Consider the following 18,264-nt stretch of genomic DNA (forward strand, 5'->3'; position numbering starts at 1 on the left):
AAATGTGACAAGAACAAGGGTAGCAGAAAAAGAAAATGAAAGAGAATACTTACAGTCACTTTTTTGGTACGCCTGTCCTTCTGTTCTTCTCCTGTGACATCATTTGACAACGAACTGAAGACGAAGTCTCCACGGCGGTTTTCCATGGCCACTTCTGCCTAAAGGCCCCACAGGAAGAAAGGTTGTTTTACTCAAAAGAGCTTTGTGAGATGATCAGAAGCAGAGCACGGCAGCCAATCAAAGCTCTGACAAATTATTCTTGACAAGAAGCAGCAATTCCCAGAAACACGAAGACAGAAACCTCACCTCCACTGGCTTGTTGTTGTAGTTGAACACAACACACTGGATCGCCACAGACTCTCCGCGAAGGACAGAATAGGGCAGGCTAGCCGTCACAAAGAATGGCCGGAAGACAGTCACCTACAATAATAAGAAGCCACTATTGGTCTCGTGTAAAATAATCAACAGTTCCCGGAAAGAAAAAATAACATAAAAGATGCCTATGCCAGTTACAACAAAGCATTTTCAGAAGTCACCTGAAATGGCAACCAAATAAAATCCGTCAACCATACGCTTTGTAAGAAAAAAATCAAGGTGCTTTAGTTTATAACGACACTTTGCACTCAAGCAGTTATGAGCGAACAATAAAACATTTTGGGGCAGAATTTTTGTTGCACACACCTTATGTAGCCTACAAAACAATTCAACAAAAACCCTATGAAAGGTTTTGTTACTTTTTGGAAACAATTCGACTGCTTTAGCCAAGAGTGTACACAAGTTTTTATTTTTTTTTATTAACTATTTCTTTTTGCTTCCACCCATCAGCATCACATGCAAGTCCTCATCTGTTGTTGCAGCATTACAGCACAACCAACAAACATGCTGGGAACTGGGTGGAAACCTGCAACTTTAACAAACCTCTCTATTGATAATCTGGACCAGGACTTACAAACACTGAACATTGACTTTGGTGAGGTTCCTATCAAGGAGTTCTACTGCATGCAAGCCAAGTTGGGCAAAATAAGGAAGTTATTCCAGAGAAACACCAGACTTGACCAGAATTGAAGCAAAGCTTTACAGCAAATCATAATCAAAAAGAATGCCAAGCCAGGTGGTGCCGACAGCTCCTGAAAACATAAGGCTCACTTCAAGACTGACAACAGGCCAATCATATACATAAGCTACGTCTTGTAGCTGGCTTGCGACGAGTCCCAGTAAATCTCCCATTTCAACCTGTAGTGCGAGTGCCCCAGTATGGCTGTGCAAAATTTGTCTGCGTTGTCATCAGTAGCTCGCACACTGGCTTTCACATTTTCCCAGTATTTTTTAGTACGCTTCACCACCACAGTTAGCCTTCTAATGTCGAGATGTACTGCACCTAAAAGCCTCCCCAGTCGCTACACTCAGTGATGTGCCAGAAATTTTTTTTCCCAATGCTAAACTTGACATTAATTGAAGTAGTTCAGCGTTTCCACTTGCTTGACAATATCGTTTGCCATTTAAACATGCTGAAGTTAGCACTGATAACAGTCATGCCAGACCTTGCGAGTCCTCTCAATTATTGATTTTCGAACATTTCGAACATTTTCTTGACAGTATAGGTAGTTTGTGGTTTGAAAAATGTCAAACCTGCAAAACCTGCAGTAAAACCTGTAGTCAAACCTGCACAACTAACTTGCTCCTTATAATGCAATGACGGCGGATGGACTTGTATCCCCATCAGTTAGTGTAACCGCGCACCAACCACAGAAGCCACTTAGCAAAAAGGAGTGCCTAGCAAACTTTTGCATTCAGTGCTCACTGAAGAACTAGAGCTTCACCGAACTCGGACCTTTAGATGGAACCAAGATGCGCTGCTCCACACACTTTCCCTTACACATGACAGCTGCAACACTACACCTCGTGACAGGTTGTTCTACTTCGAGAGGCTAGTGGCCCATTCCCTCACCCCTCTGCAAAATCACTCTGACTGCCACTCTGTTCACTCAGGGGCTGCATCAGTTAAAGGGCATATATGCCACAGATGTGATGCACAAAACTTACACAGTACAACTTTCTGCCTTACAATTAACGAAAGACCTGGGATAGCTACTCCCTTGATATGTTGCGATGAAATGCCTCACCTTTGCCTGTGATGGTGCAATCCCAAGACCAGTCAGCGTGTCTAATGCGAAAGCACTGATCACCCAAGATGTGATAGTATCGGGAACTGTGCTAGAAATCACAGCCCTGCCATCAGGACTGGAGTGAAGAAAAAGACATCATTGCTTTTGTCAGTGCTATACAGTAATACAATATACCACAGCATGCCATGCCAATATGTCACACAGAAACACAACATTTTGTAATGCCACACGCTGAGTAAAAACATATCACAAAAGCACCCATTATTAAGCGGACAATGTGTACATGTTCTGTGCATATATTTGCATTAACCCCTTTTGAACAAGCCAAGCAAAAAACAAAAAGACCTGGGCAATAAGAAATAACACATTTGCAGTGTTTTTTTTTTTTTGTTTTGTTTTTTCCAGTACACCCTGGAATTTCAGCATGCCTTCTCAAATCTGACACCTAAGCAACCAGGCAGGAAAAAAGAGTCAAACCAGCACACAGCCCCCAACCAGTAGAAGAAGACAGATCGTGCGAATTGTGTACGCAGTTTACCTTGCCCTATTCTAGGGACATATTTCAAGAAAATGCTGTCTGCAAAACCGGAAGGCTAAACTTCAAATCCGTCAGCACTGAGTATGCATGAGCTTAGATGACTGCATGTATTTTAAAATGGACCAGCAAAATTCTCAGGTGCAGTTTCCCCTGGAAACCTAAATGGCCTTGATCTTTTTGTTGCTAGGCGTTGTGCTGCTGAGCACGAGGACGCGGGTTTAATTCCCGACCGTGACAGCTGCTTTTCTGATGGAGGCGAAAAGTGAAAATGCCCGTGTATGAGATTTCGGTGCACGTATCCAGGTGGTCAAAATTGATTCGGAGCCCTCCACTGCAGCGCACCTCATCGCCTGCATTGCGTAGGCGCGTTAAACCCTACAATCAATCAATCATCAGTTTATCTTTTTGTTCATGAATTTCCACATGCTCACATCAGTTCCTCCTTTGTGGGGCAAAGGAAGGGCAAACATGCATATATATGTTTGCCCCTCCTTTAAGCCTCTTTCAACTTCTTTTGTTGCACAATCAAAACGAAATGAGACAAAGTTAGGAGCCCTAAGCCCCACCCCCAAGCAATATTACAGCAAAATCTCGCTACAAGAGACAATGTTACAAGAGACACTCGGTTATAAGATACATTCGAAAATGGTTTGGTTGGCTTTCATATGTTCACCATATTCACAACATTGCATACAAGAGACATGGTTATATAAGAAAGACACTCTGTTACTAAGGGAAACTTCTTTAGGTCCCTTGAGTAAATTCTTCCCTATTTAGAAGAAATGCAATGGAAGAGGGGTTTTATACAGAAGATCCTACGGAAAACTGCCTTGAAGATAAACCCTGGGCCTGCATCCAAGAGACTACAGAGATTGACTACAGTGGTTCCAGAATCTTTTGAGGAGTTAGTGTCTGCAGATGCGGACCTCATGTGCTCTGAAACGCTTACAGGTCATGGGATCCTCGTGCAAATAAATGGATGAACCAGAGGAGGAGATCAACGACGAGGATATTGCAGGGCAGACAGTGTCGGCAGTTGAGGGTGACGAACATCTAAGAGCACTTGTGAACATCTAAGGTATTGTGAGATACAGGAAGGCTTCCAAAGTGCATTACTTTACCTCCAGAGATTGGGAATGAAGCTAATATAATTTGCAGTCAGTAAAACTACTATGAATAACTAGTTTAAGCCATCCTGAGCAATTCCCTGTAGACATGTTAAGCAAACTTTGATGCTGATGTATATAAAATGATCCAGTTTGACTCCTCGGTATTCTTACAATTCTTGGTTGCAAGCTAGTCCTTTGCACCAAGAGGCACATTTCCCGTGTTCCTTGAGTGTCTCTTGTATGGAGGTTTTACTGTACTTATTTTAGGAACTGTGATTTCTGGAACAAGTACGTATGATGTATACAGATATAAATACAGGGTGTTGCAACAATAAATTTGTCATTAAAAATTTTTCGTCTATTAGAGCATTATAAAGACAGCATCATCTGGGTTATATAAAATGAAATGAATGATGCCAGTTCATGGGAGGGCGTGGCCTAACTCGGCAGACGATGAAAAATGTCTTTTCGTCGCATGACCAGGATGATCACACAGCATTACTTCATAGTGGATATGAACTATAAACTATAATATGAACTATATTTTATAGTGATGCATAAATCACTGTACCACTTTTGCAAACCACTTTTCCAGTCGCGCTCAAATTGTACACAAAGGTTGCATTTTGTTCCTGGTGGCAGTGCTCCAGGTGCTCCAGGATGCTCCAAGGTAGCAGCGCCATTCTAAGGTGGCAATTTTTTTAAGACGACTTTTAGCTCTCCTATACGTGAAAATCGTTTTTACTTGGCTTCATAATAAGCCGGTAAGATCCATTGCCATTGGTGTTAAACAAGAGACCACAAAATGCAACGTCTCTGTGCAATTTGAGCACGACTGAAAAAGTGGTTTGCAAAGCATTAAAGGCATTCATGTATCACTGCAACACCCTGTATCACTGTATCACTGCAACACTGCAACAACATGCCTATTTATGTTTGTACGTATACATACATACGTACACACACTTAAGTATTTTGCAGCCTTGCCTATTCATTTTCGTTATCCTTTCATGGCTTATCTCAATGATCCCTACAATGTCGCTGAACTACTCCGAGCCCAACAACCACTGTTTCACAGCTGGGCTTGACATGCGAGTTTGCAACGAGTGATGTGTGCAGAGACAGCCCGACAGAGAGTCCCAGAGTGCGAGTACCTGGCCGTGGCATTGGTCCAAAGCCAGGTTTCAGGGTACTGCTGACGCAGCCTAATGCGACCAGGCACCTGAGGTGGTGCTTCAGGAAGCCCAGCCGGCGGAAGGACAGGATTGGTCAAGACATCTGTGTCTAGACGAATCACCTGCTTCCTCGGATAGACTGCCAGATGCGTCCAGAGGCGGCGGACGAAGGGACGGAGGACAAGGCCAGGCAAAAGGAGGGAAGAAAAAAAAGAGAAAGACGAGGGGACAAGAGAGAAAAACACAGGCACCCAGTAAGCACGCTGAAGGAAAATAACCGCAATACTATTCCTGGCCAGAACATATAGAAAAACAGGGACTGTGGCGGGTTAAACAGCTTTCTGTTGAAACAAGAGGAACACGGATATACGTCTTTAAGCACTGCCGCATCGGATTTCAGGCATAAAAAATACACGCAAATACATTAACACAATTTTAAAATTATTATTAGCGACATTCAGATAGCAATTGAGGCGTGTCTTGCAATTAAAATATGACCGTCCAAGACCGATTTCTTCATCTACCGCCCCAAAACAGAACAAAAAACTTTTTCCCCGCAATTGGCTTGTCGGCTGTCTTTGAAAACTACGCCACTTGAGTCTCTGTTTGCGAGTAGCCCACTTGTTGGTTAGTCTGCACAAGGAAGCTCTCGTAACTCAGATGGCGATTTCACTAAGCCTGCTCTTGGCCCTCTTGGAGACCAGTCACTGAATCTTCAATGCCACAACTGATACATGTGCCGAGCTCAAGTGCAGGAAGCTGCAGAAATTAGCGTGCTAGTGATAGCCGTCCCTCCCTGACCGAGTTCAAGCTGTCAAACCCGGCCACATTTTGTGACACCTCTACATTCAGCTCAATTTTCATTTATACGACCCGACAGGCAAGCTCACTGAGCTTTCGCAGTACTAGTAGCGCAACTGGGGCCATGCATGGCAAGGTGTGAGGAAGGTGGCTGTGGCAGCAGCCAGTTCAGTTTGTAGCAGGGCAAGGTAAAGAGAAGCAGAAAGCAGCTGCGAGAGACACGTGAGAAAGTAAAGAACGTGAGGAACAGGAGCCAATGGCTCAGCAGTTATGCAACACAGCCCATGCGTGAAGCTACGTCAGGTGGAGCAGTTCAAGCGTGCGGTCTCCTGACCAAGATGCATCTGAGGACAAGGCCTTAACCTCATAATTTCAAAATTCTTGTCTTTCATGAACATCAATAGGTCAAATAGAGCCAAAGTCCACTTTTTTTTTTTTCCAATATAAAACTTGTCGAGTCAGCAGTACATTGTGTAACTAAGTCTTTTGGCGTCACGTAAACTTTTTTCCCCCTCCAACTCCTTCAACTATTTTTAAATACCGAAATCCACCAGCATGAAGAGTGAAAACAAAATAGGCAGCATAAGCATTACTGAATGCTGTAATCTTTTCCAGCTGACCCTGCACTGAAAGGCGTCTGTGTGCACAGAACAAAATTTTTCCAATTACTGCATTCGTAAATTTACGATTTCAAATGCTTGTGGACTCGTCCTCAAGCTAAAAGAAGCCATTCAAGGTCAAAAACAATTACTGCTGCTAAATTCTTATTTCCATTCAGTAAACAGAGAACAAAGTGCATCAGGTGGACATCGACTAGTTGAATAACTGCAGAAATGACAAGGTCTAGTGTGTTTCCAGTACTGCCACACAAAACTGGGGATTGCATGGCATTTCACACATAACGTGGCAAGAGTAAATGCAAAAGCAGCATTATGTGAACAGAGTGCAGAAATCGAGGCAAGAGCTACTTTTAGCGTGTTTGCTGCTCCCATTCTGCACAAAGCAATGCACTCCAGCCACGAAGATTAAGCCAAAATCAATGTGTCCATACAGCAACACCCCTCAGGGACCATTACCACATGGTTCTTAGGTGAACAAAGTGCTTAAAAATCTCATGACAAATGAGTGATGTATGTCTTGGTACTTCAGACATTGCAGCTGAATGTTTTTCCGATGTCAGCTGACAAAACTTTAGGAAACGTCATGGCCACATGTTTTATTTTTGGTAATGATAAAGCTGTCCAGGGCATAAGCACTGTAAGTATCCGTACTACCTTAAACGTGCATCTTATATGCACATTTCACATAAAGAGTTGAATTTCCCAAAGTTTTCTGGCAACCGTTTGGCTCTGCATCTGGCTCGGTGAAGCTTCACTTCAAAGCTACTCGCAGATTTGTTACAATCTGCAATGTCCTCAGTTAAAAGTACCAGGCCCACCCTTTACAGCATGCTTAAACAACATATGCAACTGATAGGGCAGGTAAAGGGACATTTTATTAAGAAAACGAATTCAGCACAAATCCGCCACCCAGTTACGTATTAGTGCTAAAAACTGAGCCAAAGGTAACGCAAGTGGCATTGTAATCAGGTTGCAACTGTGGGGAATCTTGAGGGACAAAGTGCCACTATATTTTAATTTGTTTATTTATTTTTCATAGCAGCACATATGGCCAAAGGAAGAAAAAAAAACACAAAATCATGGGGTCTCAGTAAGTGTTTGAAATTTTGCATTCAGCATGCAATGACACTGCTATTCAACATTTTTTTTTGCCCTCGACAGTTCCCCGTTCTCCTGAAGCTGAACTCCGTGGCTGGAGTGATTCTAGAGTGGATAAATAGGCCAAGCTGGCAGCCAAAGCCTACCCTGTCAAGGTGCTATTCCAGAGCCAAGTCTCTGGAAACAAGCGCCGCAGCCGTGGCTTTCCTTCGCTACGACCGGCCCCAGAGTAGGACGATTCATCAAATTCAAAGTCGCCGCCATAGCCAGAACGATAGTAGACTTTCGGGGGGGGGATGGCAGTTATGGCAATGAGGAGGAAAGAAACGTCAGTACCATTAATAAGCTGCAGGAAAAGCACTTGAGCATTTGAAATGAGCTAAAGAAAAACAACTTAATTTTCACGTGGCAAAAAACAAATGCGTTTCTATATCAAAAACAAAATCACTTGAAAAAAAGAAAAATTTCCACAGTTCTCTTGCAAGTAAAATAGACATAAAACCAATTGAGCAAGGTTGATTCAAGCAAGATGCAAAATGCATGCATTGCACATCGAGTGATAAAAACAATGCACAAGTGCCACGTATCTGTTTTCCTGCAAACACAGACTATGCAATGTATACATATGAATATAAATATAAATATAAAGATAAATATAAATATAAGAGTAAATTTAAATGCCCGCCCTGTAAGCAGCTTTTCCTAGCACAATAAATCACTGATCAGGTGCCCCACTTCGTCATTTCTTTGCTGGAATTACACAATTGCTTTAACAACTGTTTTTACTAGAAGGTTAGTTTAAGGCACGGTCACACTAGTCCGACCATTGGCCGATTTGGTCAGCCAACACCGTGTCGGTGAGCTGTCAACGGCCATGTCACACCGCGCCAACGCCAACCTTAGGCCAACCGTCTGCGTCGGCGAGAATCGGCGGGGCGTCGGTGTCAGCGCGCTGTCGGCCGACGCGCTTGTCACACCACGCCGACGACCACGCGACGGCCCACTCCGCCCCCTTGCTTCCTCGTTGAGGATCTCTTCCCTTCTCTAGTCAAACTTGGAGTATCGTGTCGCCGCAGCCGCAACTGAAGCTGTTCGTGCGTACTCGCATGTGCGCTGCTTGTACTGTGTGTACTCCTCAACTTCTTGTTGGATCACGGACAAAGAAAAAAGAGCTGTGTTCGCTGGCGCAGCAGTAGTAATACGGATGTTATGGATGAACCCCCAACAAAAAGACCTCTGTAGCACATAGAATATGCGTATAACTTAATGCGTACGTCTGCGGAAATTTAATCTCCTCTAATAGAAAGGCCTTACAGTGCACCACGGTACCACATTTTCGACTCTCGAGAAACGCGGTGCAGGAAAAGTAAAATTGATTGTTGTGGCTCCTCGAAGTCACTCGGTGTTTCGAATCAAATTTTGCATAACAAAGGTAGTTGCTTCTCAAAATCATGCAGAAAATGATTTGCGAATTGGATACGCAAACCATGCCCCCTAAAAAACCGCTTAAAAAAAAAAAAGAGAATTGACCCCGCTGGGAATTCAACCTGCAACATCGACCGCATGGGCGCGACGCTCGAGACCACTGCGCCACCGCACAAACGCTACGCCACCGCCAAATAGCCTGTGTACTAGATGAAGGCCCATCCTTCATGTCATTCATCGGTGTTTACAAGCTGGTTTACAGAATTACTGGCTGGTAAACTGAAATTTTTTAAATAGCACTTGTGCAGTAAAGTTTCCCGAAGCCCCCACAATAGCTTATCGCCATCAACTCCGCTGCTTCACGAAAGCGCTCGCAAAAATATGTGTGCCCGGCTGCGACTGCGATTTCGCATTGTGGGGATAGTGCTTGCCATACTTTGGTTTTACGTGTTACGCTAAATACCTTGGGCGATATTGATCCCTTATTACCCAAATTACCCTACATAACTCTTATTCTGCACGAAACTGACATTATATTTTCTACAGGCGAGCCGATCGCACACGCATATGCAGTTTGCAGCTCCGGCGTCGCCGAAGAGCGTGGCCGAAGCGTCGAAAGCAAAATATGGATCGCATTAGCGCTAGTGTTGAGTTGTATGGGCTTCATGGATCTCACTGAGTTTATTACACTCCAGAAACTAACAAAATCAAGCCGCATTCATTATGGCACGAATGTTGTCGGGGCGCAGTTTTTCGCTTCTCGGTCGATTCCCGACAACGCGTCAGGCAACCGGTCGGGCAACCAGTTTTGTTGGCGTCTTCGGTCAGCGAGCCAGTCACACCACACGGACTTTCCATGGCCGACGTGTTTGTGTTGCCGTCGGCGTAGTATGACAATGCGGTCTGGCAACTTGGCAATTGGCCGATGGTTTGGCGACTCGTCAGCGTCGCCATCATGTCGGCCTAGTGTGACCGCGCCTTTATGGACACAAACATGAGCCACCCTTTATTTAGAAACGCATCACACTGACTTTTACTCTATATGTATTCATTGGTCTCTAAAAGTTAACCAAAGCAAACTTCAGCAAAAATTGGCTGTAAACGATCTGGCAGATTTCAAGACAACCCAAACCGTTTTTTTTTTTCTTGTGTGTTTTCTTCCAGACTCCAGGGGAAAAAAAAATCAGGAACATTTTAACTAGTGCAATCACAAGGTACTTTCAGTACAGCGACCATGAAGTTCTATGTAGTCCCACTTACTAGCGTCGTCAAACTCGTACACAAGCCCGTTTGTCAGAACCGCCATTCCTGCATCCTGCACAGAGTGGGAAATTGCACACAGAATGTATGCCATCGGTGCAATAAAGACCTGCTGATTATGCGAGTACAGCCGTCAAGGTTCCCCCTCACCTTGAAGAGATCGTGTGCCGTTGCAGAGCCTGGCCACCAGAGGGAGCGCCTGCGCCGCCTGTACCACTGCGGCCACAGCTTTGCCTTTTTCCCACTGTCGAATGACTCCAGTTCCTCTATGATCTGCAGCACAGAGGGCGAAGATAGTACTAGTCAATGACCCATCACAAAACCTGAGGTAGTGGCTTCTGCCCCATGTGCAGTGTAATTAGACTCATTATCCAATTAGCCAGTATTGAAGGTCACCTGTTCCTGGCTGAGGTCATTGCCTTTCTTGAGCAGCAGAACACTCTGGTCAACACCAAGGACTCCAATGTAGGCATTTGGCTTTGTTGACACCAGCACATTCACTTGCCCACCTGGCTTCGTTTCAGCTATGCTCGTCTGAACTTGCACCTACAACAAACGGCCACAATAAAAAAATAAGCAAAAAAAAATTGCAGCAATCCCCAAGGTGGTTAGCTCCCATGTCCAATGACCAAAATAGCATAAGCTGCATAAATGGTAACGACAGACAATAAGAAAAACATCCCCACAGTGCTTCACTTCTGTCACGTTAGCTTTGCTTATATTTTTATTATTCTGTAGGGGTGGCAAACAACACTTCTATGCCAAGAAGCAGTGTTTACAACCCCCAAGCTGTTTAGCTCCAATCACCAAAACACATCAGCTGCACAAATGGCAGCAAGACACAATAAGTAAAACATTCACAACACTGCTAAAACTGCACTTCTGTCAAGTTGGCTGTTATTATTATTCTGCAGCAACTAACATTTTTGAGGGAAGCCCAAACAAAGAGGTACGTTTTAAACAATGCACAAGCAATCTCGTCAGTGACCGAACTGCATACAAGTCTATCACAGAGATGCACCGCGAGGGAAGTGGTGAACTCACTGGGGTGCGCAGGATTCCTCCGACGTCGTAGTTCACAGCATCAGCCACAACTTCCCCGTCCTTCCTGACGTAGTAAACGAGCAGCCGAGCCTTTGGCGCCATTCGGAATGTAGCAGAAAAGCTGAACCGGTAACTTCGCACCCCAAACACCGACAAAATCTGGGCAAAGACAATGTCTCCACGACCCATGACCTGCAAAATGTTTAAAGAAAAGGGGAGGGGGGATTCTATCACAGTTTGCACGATTTAAAGAAATGAGACTACAAGGTAAAAAATTCAGCCACCTTCGCAACTGCATTGCGAAGACAGAGGAAGCAGCGGAGCTGGTGGTCTTCACTGGCTTTAACTTGGCTTTTCTAAGGTCTGCCCCTTTCATCAGAGAAAGATGGTTGGAAAGCCAAGCTTTCTCCATGCAAACCGAGTTAAATCAAAGACCACTTCAGCTCGCCCAAAGTCCAGAGCCAACAACCACGCTGCAAACCCAAGGGAAATGCTGGGTGTCCCGAATGCGATGAGAGTGCAATCAGAGAGACACCAGTTTCATAACGCGAAAGACCCAGGTTCGATTCCAACCACGGCAAGCGTTTTTTTTTTTTTTTTTTCTTTCCAATTGGCTGCACATGTTGTTCCCCACCGCTGCTAACCCCGTACCCGTCAGGCCTTTGGGGTGGCCCAGTGGTTAGGTAGCCGGTATCAAGGCGTAAAAAGGCCCCGGTTCGATTCCGAGGACCTCCATAACCTCATTTTTTTTCTTGAGGTGCGCACTCCCAACACCTGCTCGTGGGCTGCTTGCCTCCTCGCCACTTTCTGCCACACTTCGTGGCCTAGCATCTTCCCCCTCTCCACTCCTCCGATGATAGTTTTCTGTAAACGATTTATACGGATTACGGACAGAGTTCAAGCCTAAACAGCGTCACTGTTTTTTTGCTTTTATTTTTGTTTTTATTTTTTGTGGCCAACAACTGAAAACTACCATGCATACCTGCCAAAATTCGTAAAACCCGCGGTCCGGAAGGGGGGGGGGGGGCAGCGCACTAATTTTTTACAAGTTTAAAAAGATTAACGATCTGTGCCAAGCGCTCTCACGTTTTCACAACCATAAGTGAAATTCGCGAGTCTTGAAGAGTAAGGAGCAACAAGGCAGGAGGAACAAATTCTGTCGTGCACAATTTTACAAACACTGGGTACAGTATTGTCGCGGCTTCTCGTCATTGCACTGCGAAGCACCTACCACGGTTATGCCACAGGTCGTAGTGCCTTGGTCGCGGCAGTCATACGAAGAGCGACGCGAACATGGAGGTCCTAACCGGCCCCTGAATAACGCGCTCTAAACAGGCTGGTCAAGGTGGAAGCGAATTTCGGACATGGATGTGTAGCCCACCCCGAGAAGGCGACAAAGTCGCAGCTTCTGCTGATGATGAAAACAAGAGTACGTATTGCCTTCGTGGCGGCGCAAGGTGGCACAGTGTCGTCTTAATGGATATTTCCTTTTTTTTTTTTTCGAAAATCAAAATATTTTCCGTAAAATTTCGGGCAAGATTCGTAAAATCGTAAGACTGGTCGAAATTCGTACATTTTACGGAAAATTCGGAAGAGTTGGCAGGTATGTACCATGATGCTTGATTTAGGGTTCCCCATGCTGATGCAACAGCCAGGCTACGGCTTCCATTCTCCTGCTGGTGGAGAGACTTGGACCAGTTTATGCTACCAGAAGCTCTTCTAGATGCACCATGCACTGTGTACGCAAAATTTTGTGTAGTTTATCTTTATGCTGGGTATTACCACAATTATCAAATACCAAATAAACTGAAAAGCTCAAATATCTAAGTGTGTAACATAAAAAAAAATTACATTTCCAACAGGTTAATGCTATGTGCCTGGCACAAGCGCAGCGAGGGCTAAAGCAGGATTCGATGCAAGCAAAGCCTCCTCTTTCGAACACAACTGAGCTAAAAGTTGTGCCCCTAGTCGGTACTTAGCACGTTTATTTCAAGCTATTTTTAATTTTTAGATTACAGCATAAGTGTATGAACTATCAAACTGCATACGACACCAGAGATAAACTTTTGAATAGTGTATCTTGGATTGATCTATGGCTTCAGGGCAGAAACTTCAACGCTTGTGACTTGGTGCTTTCAGAGAGCTCTAGCGTCATCGATTTATTCTCTGCATGGAGCAGCAAAATACTTGCACACCAACCATTTGTTGCCCAAAAATAATGGCACGAACTTCTTTCACAAGCTATAGTACAGATGCCACTGGCAAGAAAAACACACGACAAATAATGGAAGACCACCACTCAAAATACACACAGCTGAGGTGGCAGCCCCCGTCACTACCGCCCATCTGATATTAAATCTGTGCTTTACCTGGTAGATAATGTGGTCAAGGGCCTCAGTGGCGTTGACCTCGAACTCGATGATGTCGCCGACTTTGGGCTCCTCGGTGACCATGACAGCCTGGAGGAAGCTGCGGCTGGGTGACTTGGCTGGATAGATGCCGTCCAGAAAGTAGGTCTGGCCCCGGAAGTCAGCCCTCAGGCCCAGCACCACGGTGCTTTCCTCGTTTGGTGGAAAGAACTCAAGCCGAATGACGCCGTTCTGGGGCACCCAGTGCTGGCTCTTCTGCCACAGGTCCTCGTTGAAGTTGAAGCCGTGGTGCAGCGTCAACTGATTCACCGCATCATTCACAGGGCTGTCGTCTTGGTAGGCTACCTTGAGCTGTGTCGCACAAAAAGGACAACTCCCTCAGATACCCTCCGAGCCAGAGGAAGCGTGTGCAAGTAAAACCAAACAGGGGGCCCCGAATAGATAGCCTGTTTCGCAGGTGTCAGTTCACCTGTTATTATAATCTCGAAAGAAATGAACAATAATACAGTCTTCATTCACTACTCCACAGCTCTATACAATAACCCAATACCAGAGATAGAATCAGTCTGGAGGGATGGGCCACCTAATACATGATTAAAGTATCAAACACTGCAAAAACAAAACAGAACAAGTGGGAAAATAAAGCACTGCATTTGTCCGCTCACTCCACCCCCTTCTTGCACTGTTTGTTGCCTCAACCTTGTGCGTGGCGTATTCTTTGCTTGAAGCACTAACTCCGGCTGCTTCCATGCAATGCTAGAGTTGCGCATATCCCGACAAAAAAAAAAAAGCAGGATTAATACAAAAAACTTTGTCTTGCTACTTCATGCACTCTGGCATGGTACATGTTCGCTGCCCCACCATATATGTCACAGCAGAGTTGGCAAGTTGGCAAGAGGCCATTCGCCACAGTGAACAAGCAGCATAGGTTGTGCTTAGATGACACTCCCTTGACCTTAGGCATAGATGAACACTAAAAGATGATGTGAAAAAAGAACACTAGTATTAACAGGTTGTCATGCTCTAGTTAACAGCCCTCACTGATGTTTATTATTTCATTCGTCATCAACACTGAATCTTAGATGTCAGAAATCATGCCCAGCCCACCAGTGCCAGAGAATGTGAGCAAAGCCTTGTCTCAACTCATTGTATCCAGTGATCCCACCACAAGGTAACCATATAAGCATATAACTTAATCATGGAATGTTGTTACTGCACCCTTTTAAAATTCCTTATGATAAATTATCTTATGTGGAAAGGTACACTGCGACGAATAATCTGGTGTAGCCAATTGTGCAACCCCCAATGTTTGCCTATAAAAGACTAGCATGTGAATAACAAATGTACACCCACCCCACGCTGTTGCACGATGTCAATCCATGCTGTGCATAAAGATTTTTTTTCAGGGGCTTATGCAAGATAAACTGGATGAGCAGTTGATGAGGTGGTAGAGCAGGCACCACTCACAAAGCAGGTGTACTTGAGGCCCGGTTTGAAGGTCCCGGAGGTCTTCACAAGCTCCACCTTGATCTCCTTATCGTGAAGCGTGATGTAGCTGGTGGAGTTGTACTTGCGACCAGTCAACTCCTCTGTCACCAAGGCAAAGAACTCTATTTCCCGCAGAAAGAAGTCCGTCTTGAGTGACAGGTCCCGAACAATGGCTACAGGAATGTCCACGCTGCCGTCGATCTTGGTTACATGAGTGTAAAAAAGAAAGAAACAACACACGCTCATTTATTCCAGCTATATTCTCCACACATATTCACTGCCTGCAGGCTATTTCTGCAAAGTCCAGTGAGGTCTTCAAAACAAAAGCAGGGCAGTCAGCAGTGCTTAGACCTGTCATCTCATCAAGGAAACTGATCCCAGTGAGCCACTCACAGATGTCTTTGTCTGGTACTGCTCATAAGGCCGTGGGCGCAGCTGGTGGTACCGGGTACGAGGAGTGACCGTCAGCGTGACCGTCCCCTTCACCGGTTTGCCATACGTGTACCTGGTGAAACAAGCAGAGAAGAACAAGAAAGCAATGTTCCAAGTTAGAATATTGCAACCTCTTGCTACAAAAAAGCAGACTACGCATGCTGACAGGTGTAGAAACAATCAGGTGGTAAGAAATGGCAACAAACACTCACGCTGCTGATACAGTGGCAACAACCTCAGACTTGTTGTAGGTGGCATATGGAGGAAGTGTCACCTTGACTTCAAATGTGGGCAGCACTGTAAAGTAGACAACAAGTGCACTTAATTTAAAATTGGTAGTATGAAGGAAAAACTGGTACCAGCAAAAAAATAAATAAAATTCCTATAGCCCCCAATTTTACCTTATTCTTTTTGTAGAAAATTACACAAACAAGCTTACCATACTCGGCAACTGTGAAGCTCTTCTTGAACTTCTGACCCTATAAAAGAAATCCAATGTCGTATGCAGTTTGGTGAAAATGAATCTTTAAGTTCTGTATTCAAAGCCCCGTTCCCGCACTTCGTGTTGGTAACAGGAATCCTACTCGCAAATGCAAGTGACAAAACCCACCACAATAAGCATGGGAGCAGACTAAGAATCAGTAGCTGTTTGGACATCCTATATTTAAAAAATGGGAACTTTTTTTTGTTCGGCACCTATTTTTTTATTTTTTTGATAAAAACTCTTTGCTTTTGTAACATTACAGAGGAAAAGATTCTACTCAAGGCAGGTCTCCCTTTCCGAGATAGGGACTTTCTATAACAAAAGCCTAGAGACTATGTTGTTCCTTCCGTCTATTTTCATGGAGAGGCCCATGGCACTAGAACACCAACTAATGCAGAACCTCTAATTGCTTGTAATTAATAAAGTAAGAAAATAAACTAATGAGGAATGCATAAGCACTTATTGGTACCATATCTTGCACTGCCTTTAGGGACCGGATACTGCAGAAGCTTCAGATAAGCATCACGGTAAGCAGATACTTGTTTTGTGCTTCACAGAGAGGTAATACTGCAGTACATAATTCGTGCACATAAGTCAATTGGAAGTGTTTCCCCTACTTACCAACACATCAACATTGATAGTCCAGTCTCCAAGAACAGGCTGATCAGAAAGTTGCAGCTCTGAGGAATAGATACCTGCAGAGTGAAGAAAAGAGACTTAGCTTTGCGGCACAAGCAACAGTGTTAAGGCTAAATGCTGGATCACCCAAAAACTATGCTCAAAACACTTGGGAGGCAGACTTCCACAGACTTGTGAACGACAGCCGACTATTCCTACGATACATACCAGAGGAGCAAATTCACCACCAAATTCACCACCTACCTCTCTGCGTAAACACACGGTCCCACTGGTGAATTCTGTTTCCCTTGGCGTCCTGAAAAACATAAGTATGTCATTATTATGCTTGGTTCCTCACCCTTTCATAGAAATAAAAAGAAAACACCAAGCTGAACAAGCAGAAATGTTTCTTAACATTCTAAAAAAGAAAAAAATCAAGATTTTCTTAACTGGCTACAAAAATTTAAGAATCCCTGAACACAAATTATGCTGCCTGCAAAAATTCTGATGACAAAAAGCAGCTATGCTATATATGCCACCCATATTGGACGCCTGTAACATGCATACGTGAGCCGTACCATCATGAACCAAAATATTGTTTTGTAAAGCGGGACATGACAGAAGCAATAGAAGCACGAAACCAAAAGCATTTGTTTCGTAGCCATGCATTCTGCGTAGCCATACATTTTATTGGTTACAATTGCTTAATTAGTTGAATAATTTTGCCGACCTTCTCTGCAGTAAAGATTTTTTTTTAAAAGGGCTCGTTAGTTTTGAAGGAAGGAATGCCTATGAAATGTGCGTCACAATTTTCAATGAATTTAAAACGAAATCGATTCCCACAAACAACACTAGTACAACAAAAAAAAAGCAGCTGATGCAGCTGAAAGAGGATAAAAAAGGTTTCAATACGTAACTTTCTCTTTTCTTGAGCTCAACTGCTACGCTACTAACACTATATATGTACAGACACCAGCAAATGAAATAATTTCTTGCCATCCGTTCCTAAAGAAAGTTGAGAGAATCGCAAAAGCTTACTCACATCAAAACTGCGTCAAACTTTTTGCTTAAAGTGCGCCCAACCTTGGCTGAAAGTGCATCCAACCGGCTGCCAAACCTTCAAAGACCCAAATCGCAAATGAAGAACGAACTTACGCGACAATTTTTCACATCCCCGAACGATTTAAATGTATGCCGGTACGTAATTTATGAGATAAAGGTATACTATTGTACTCCTTCTTCATGATCAATGCATGTACTGTCTTATCTAGAATTGTTCCTTTTTCGCAATTTTCAAGTAACCGTTTTGACACAACGAAAGCCCGGTTTCATGCATGTGCCATGCGTATCTGAGCTTTTCGCTGGTATCTGAGCTTTCCACTGGTATCTGAGCTTTTCGCTGGACCAACCGGCCCCGTAGGCCGGTTGGTCGCTCAACCAACTGGCGTTAGATTTTTTACTTTGACAGGACACCATTGGTCCCACTAAGAAAGCTTTCGCTTTAAGAAAAAATGAAAATACGAGTCTCCCACACCAATATCGAGGCCTAATTTTAATGATGTCAAATAACACCATAAACTCATTTATAGTAATGAAGTGATTTCATTGAACTGTGCTACAACCCTGCCTAAAGACCACAAGTCCCTTGTCCGGCGAAATACTCTCCCCGCTCACATT

At 44.1% G+C, this 18,264-nt stretch overlaps 1 protein-coding gene across 4 annotated transcripts in view; it reads right to left on the reverse strand.

The window, feature by feature from the left end:
* Tep2 (Thioester-containing protein 2) overlaps positions 1–18,264 on the reverse strand; it is a 121,218-nt gene that overhangs the window by 20,815 nt on the left and 82,139 nt on the right. For 3 of the 4 annotated variants that reach the window (XM_077681336.1, XM_077681341.1, XM_077681347.1), the window contains 15 exons: positions 16,852–16,903; positions 16,591–16,664; positions 15,925–15,964; positions 15,698–15,782; positions 15,447–15,558; positions 15,033–15,254; positions 13,566–13,916; positions 11,197–11,388; positions 10,549–10,698; positions 10,303–10,425; positions 10,153–10,207; positions 4,928–5,087; positions 2,124–2,241; positions 307–420; positions 54–158 (listed from right to left, as the gene is read on the reverse strand). In XM_077681336.1, coding sequence (XP_077537462.1) covers positions 54–158; positions 307–420; positions 2,124–2,241; positions 4,928–5,087; positions 10,153–10,207; positions 10,303–10,425; positions 10,549–10,698; positions 11,197–11,388; positions 13,566–13,916; positions 15,033–15,254; positions 15,447–15,558; positions 15,698–15,782; positions 15,925–15,964; positions 16,591–16,664; positions 16,852–16,903 — 1,953 coding nt within the window. Of the gene's footprint in view, positions 1–53; positions 159–306; positions 421–2,123; positions 2,242–4,927; positions 5,088–7,613; positions 7,750–10,152; positions 10,208–10,302; positions 10,426–10,548; positions 10,699–11,196; positions 11,389–13,565; positions 13,917–15,032; positions 15,255–15,446; positions 15,559–15,697; positions 15,783–15,924; positions 15,965–16,590; positions 16,665–16,851; positions 16,904–18,264 lie in introns of all 4 variants that reach the window. The other variant, XM_077681353.1, reaches the window with a different exon arrangement.

The sequence above is a fragment of the Haemaphysalis longicornis genome, unplaced genomic scaffold (genome assembly GCF_048455015.1).
Source record: "Haemaphysalis longicornis isolate Haplotype H1 unplaced genomic scaffold, Haemaphysalis longicornis Haplotype H1 scaffold_1, whole genome shotgun sequence".
Lineage (NCBI taxonomy): Eukaryota > Metazoa > Arthropoda > Arachnida > Ixodida > Ixodidae > Haemaphysalis > Haemaphysalis longicornis.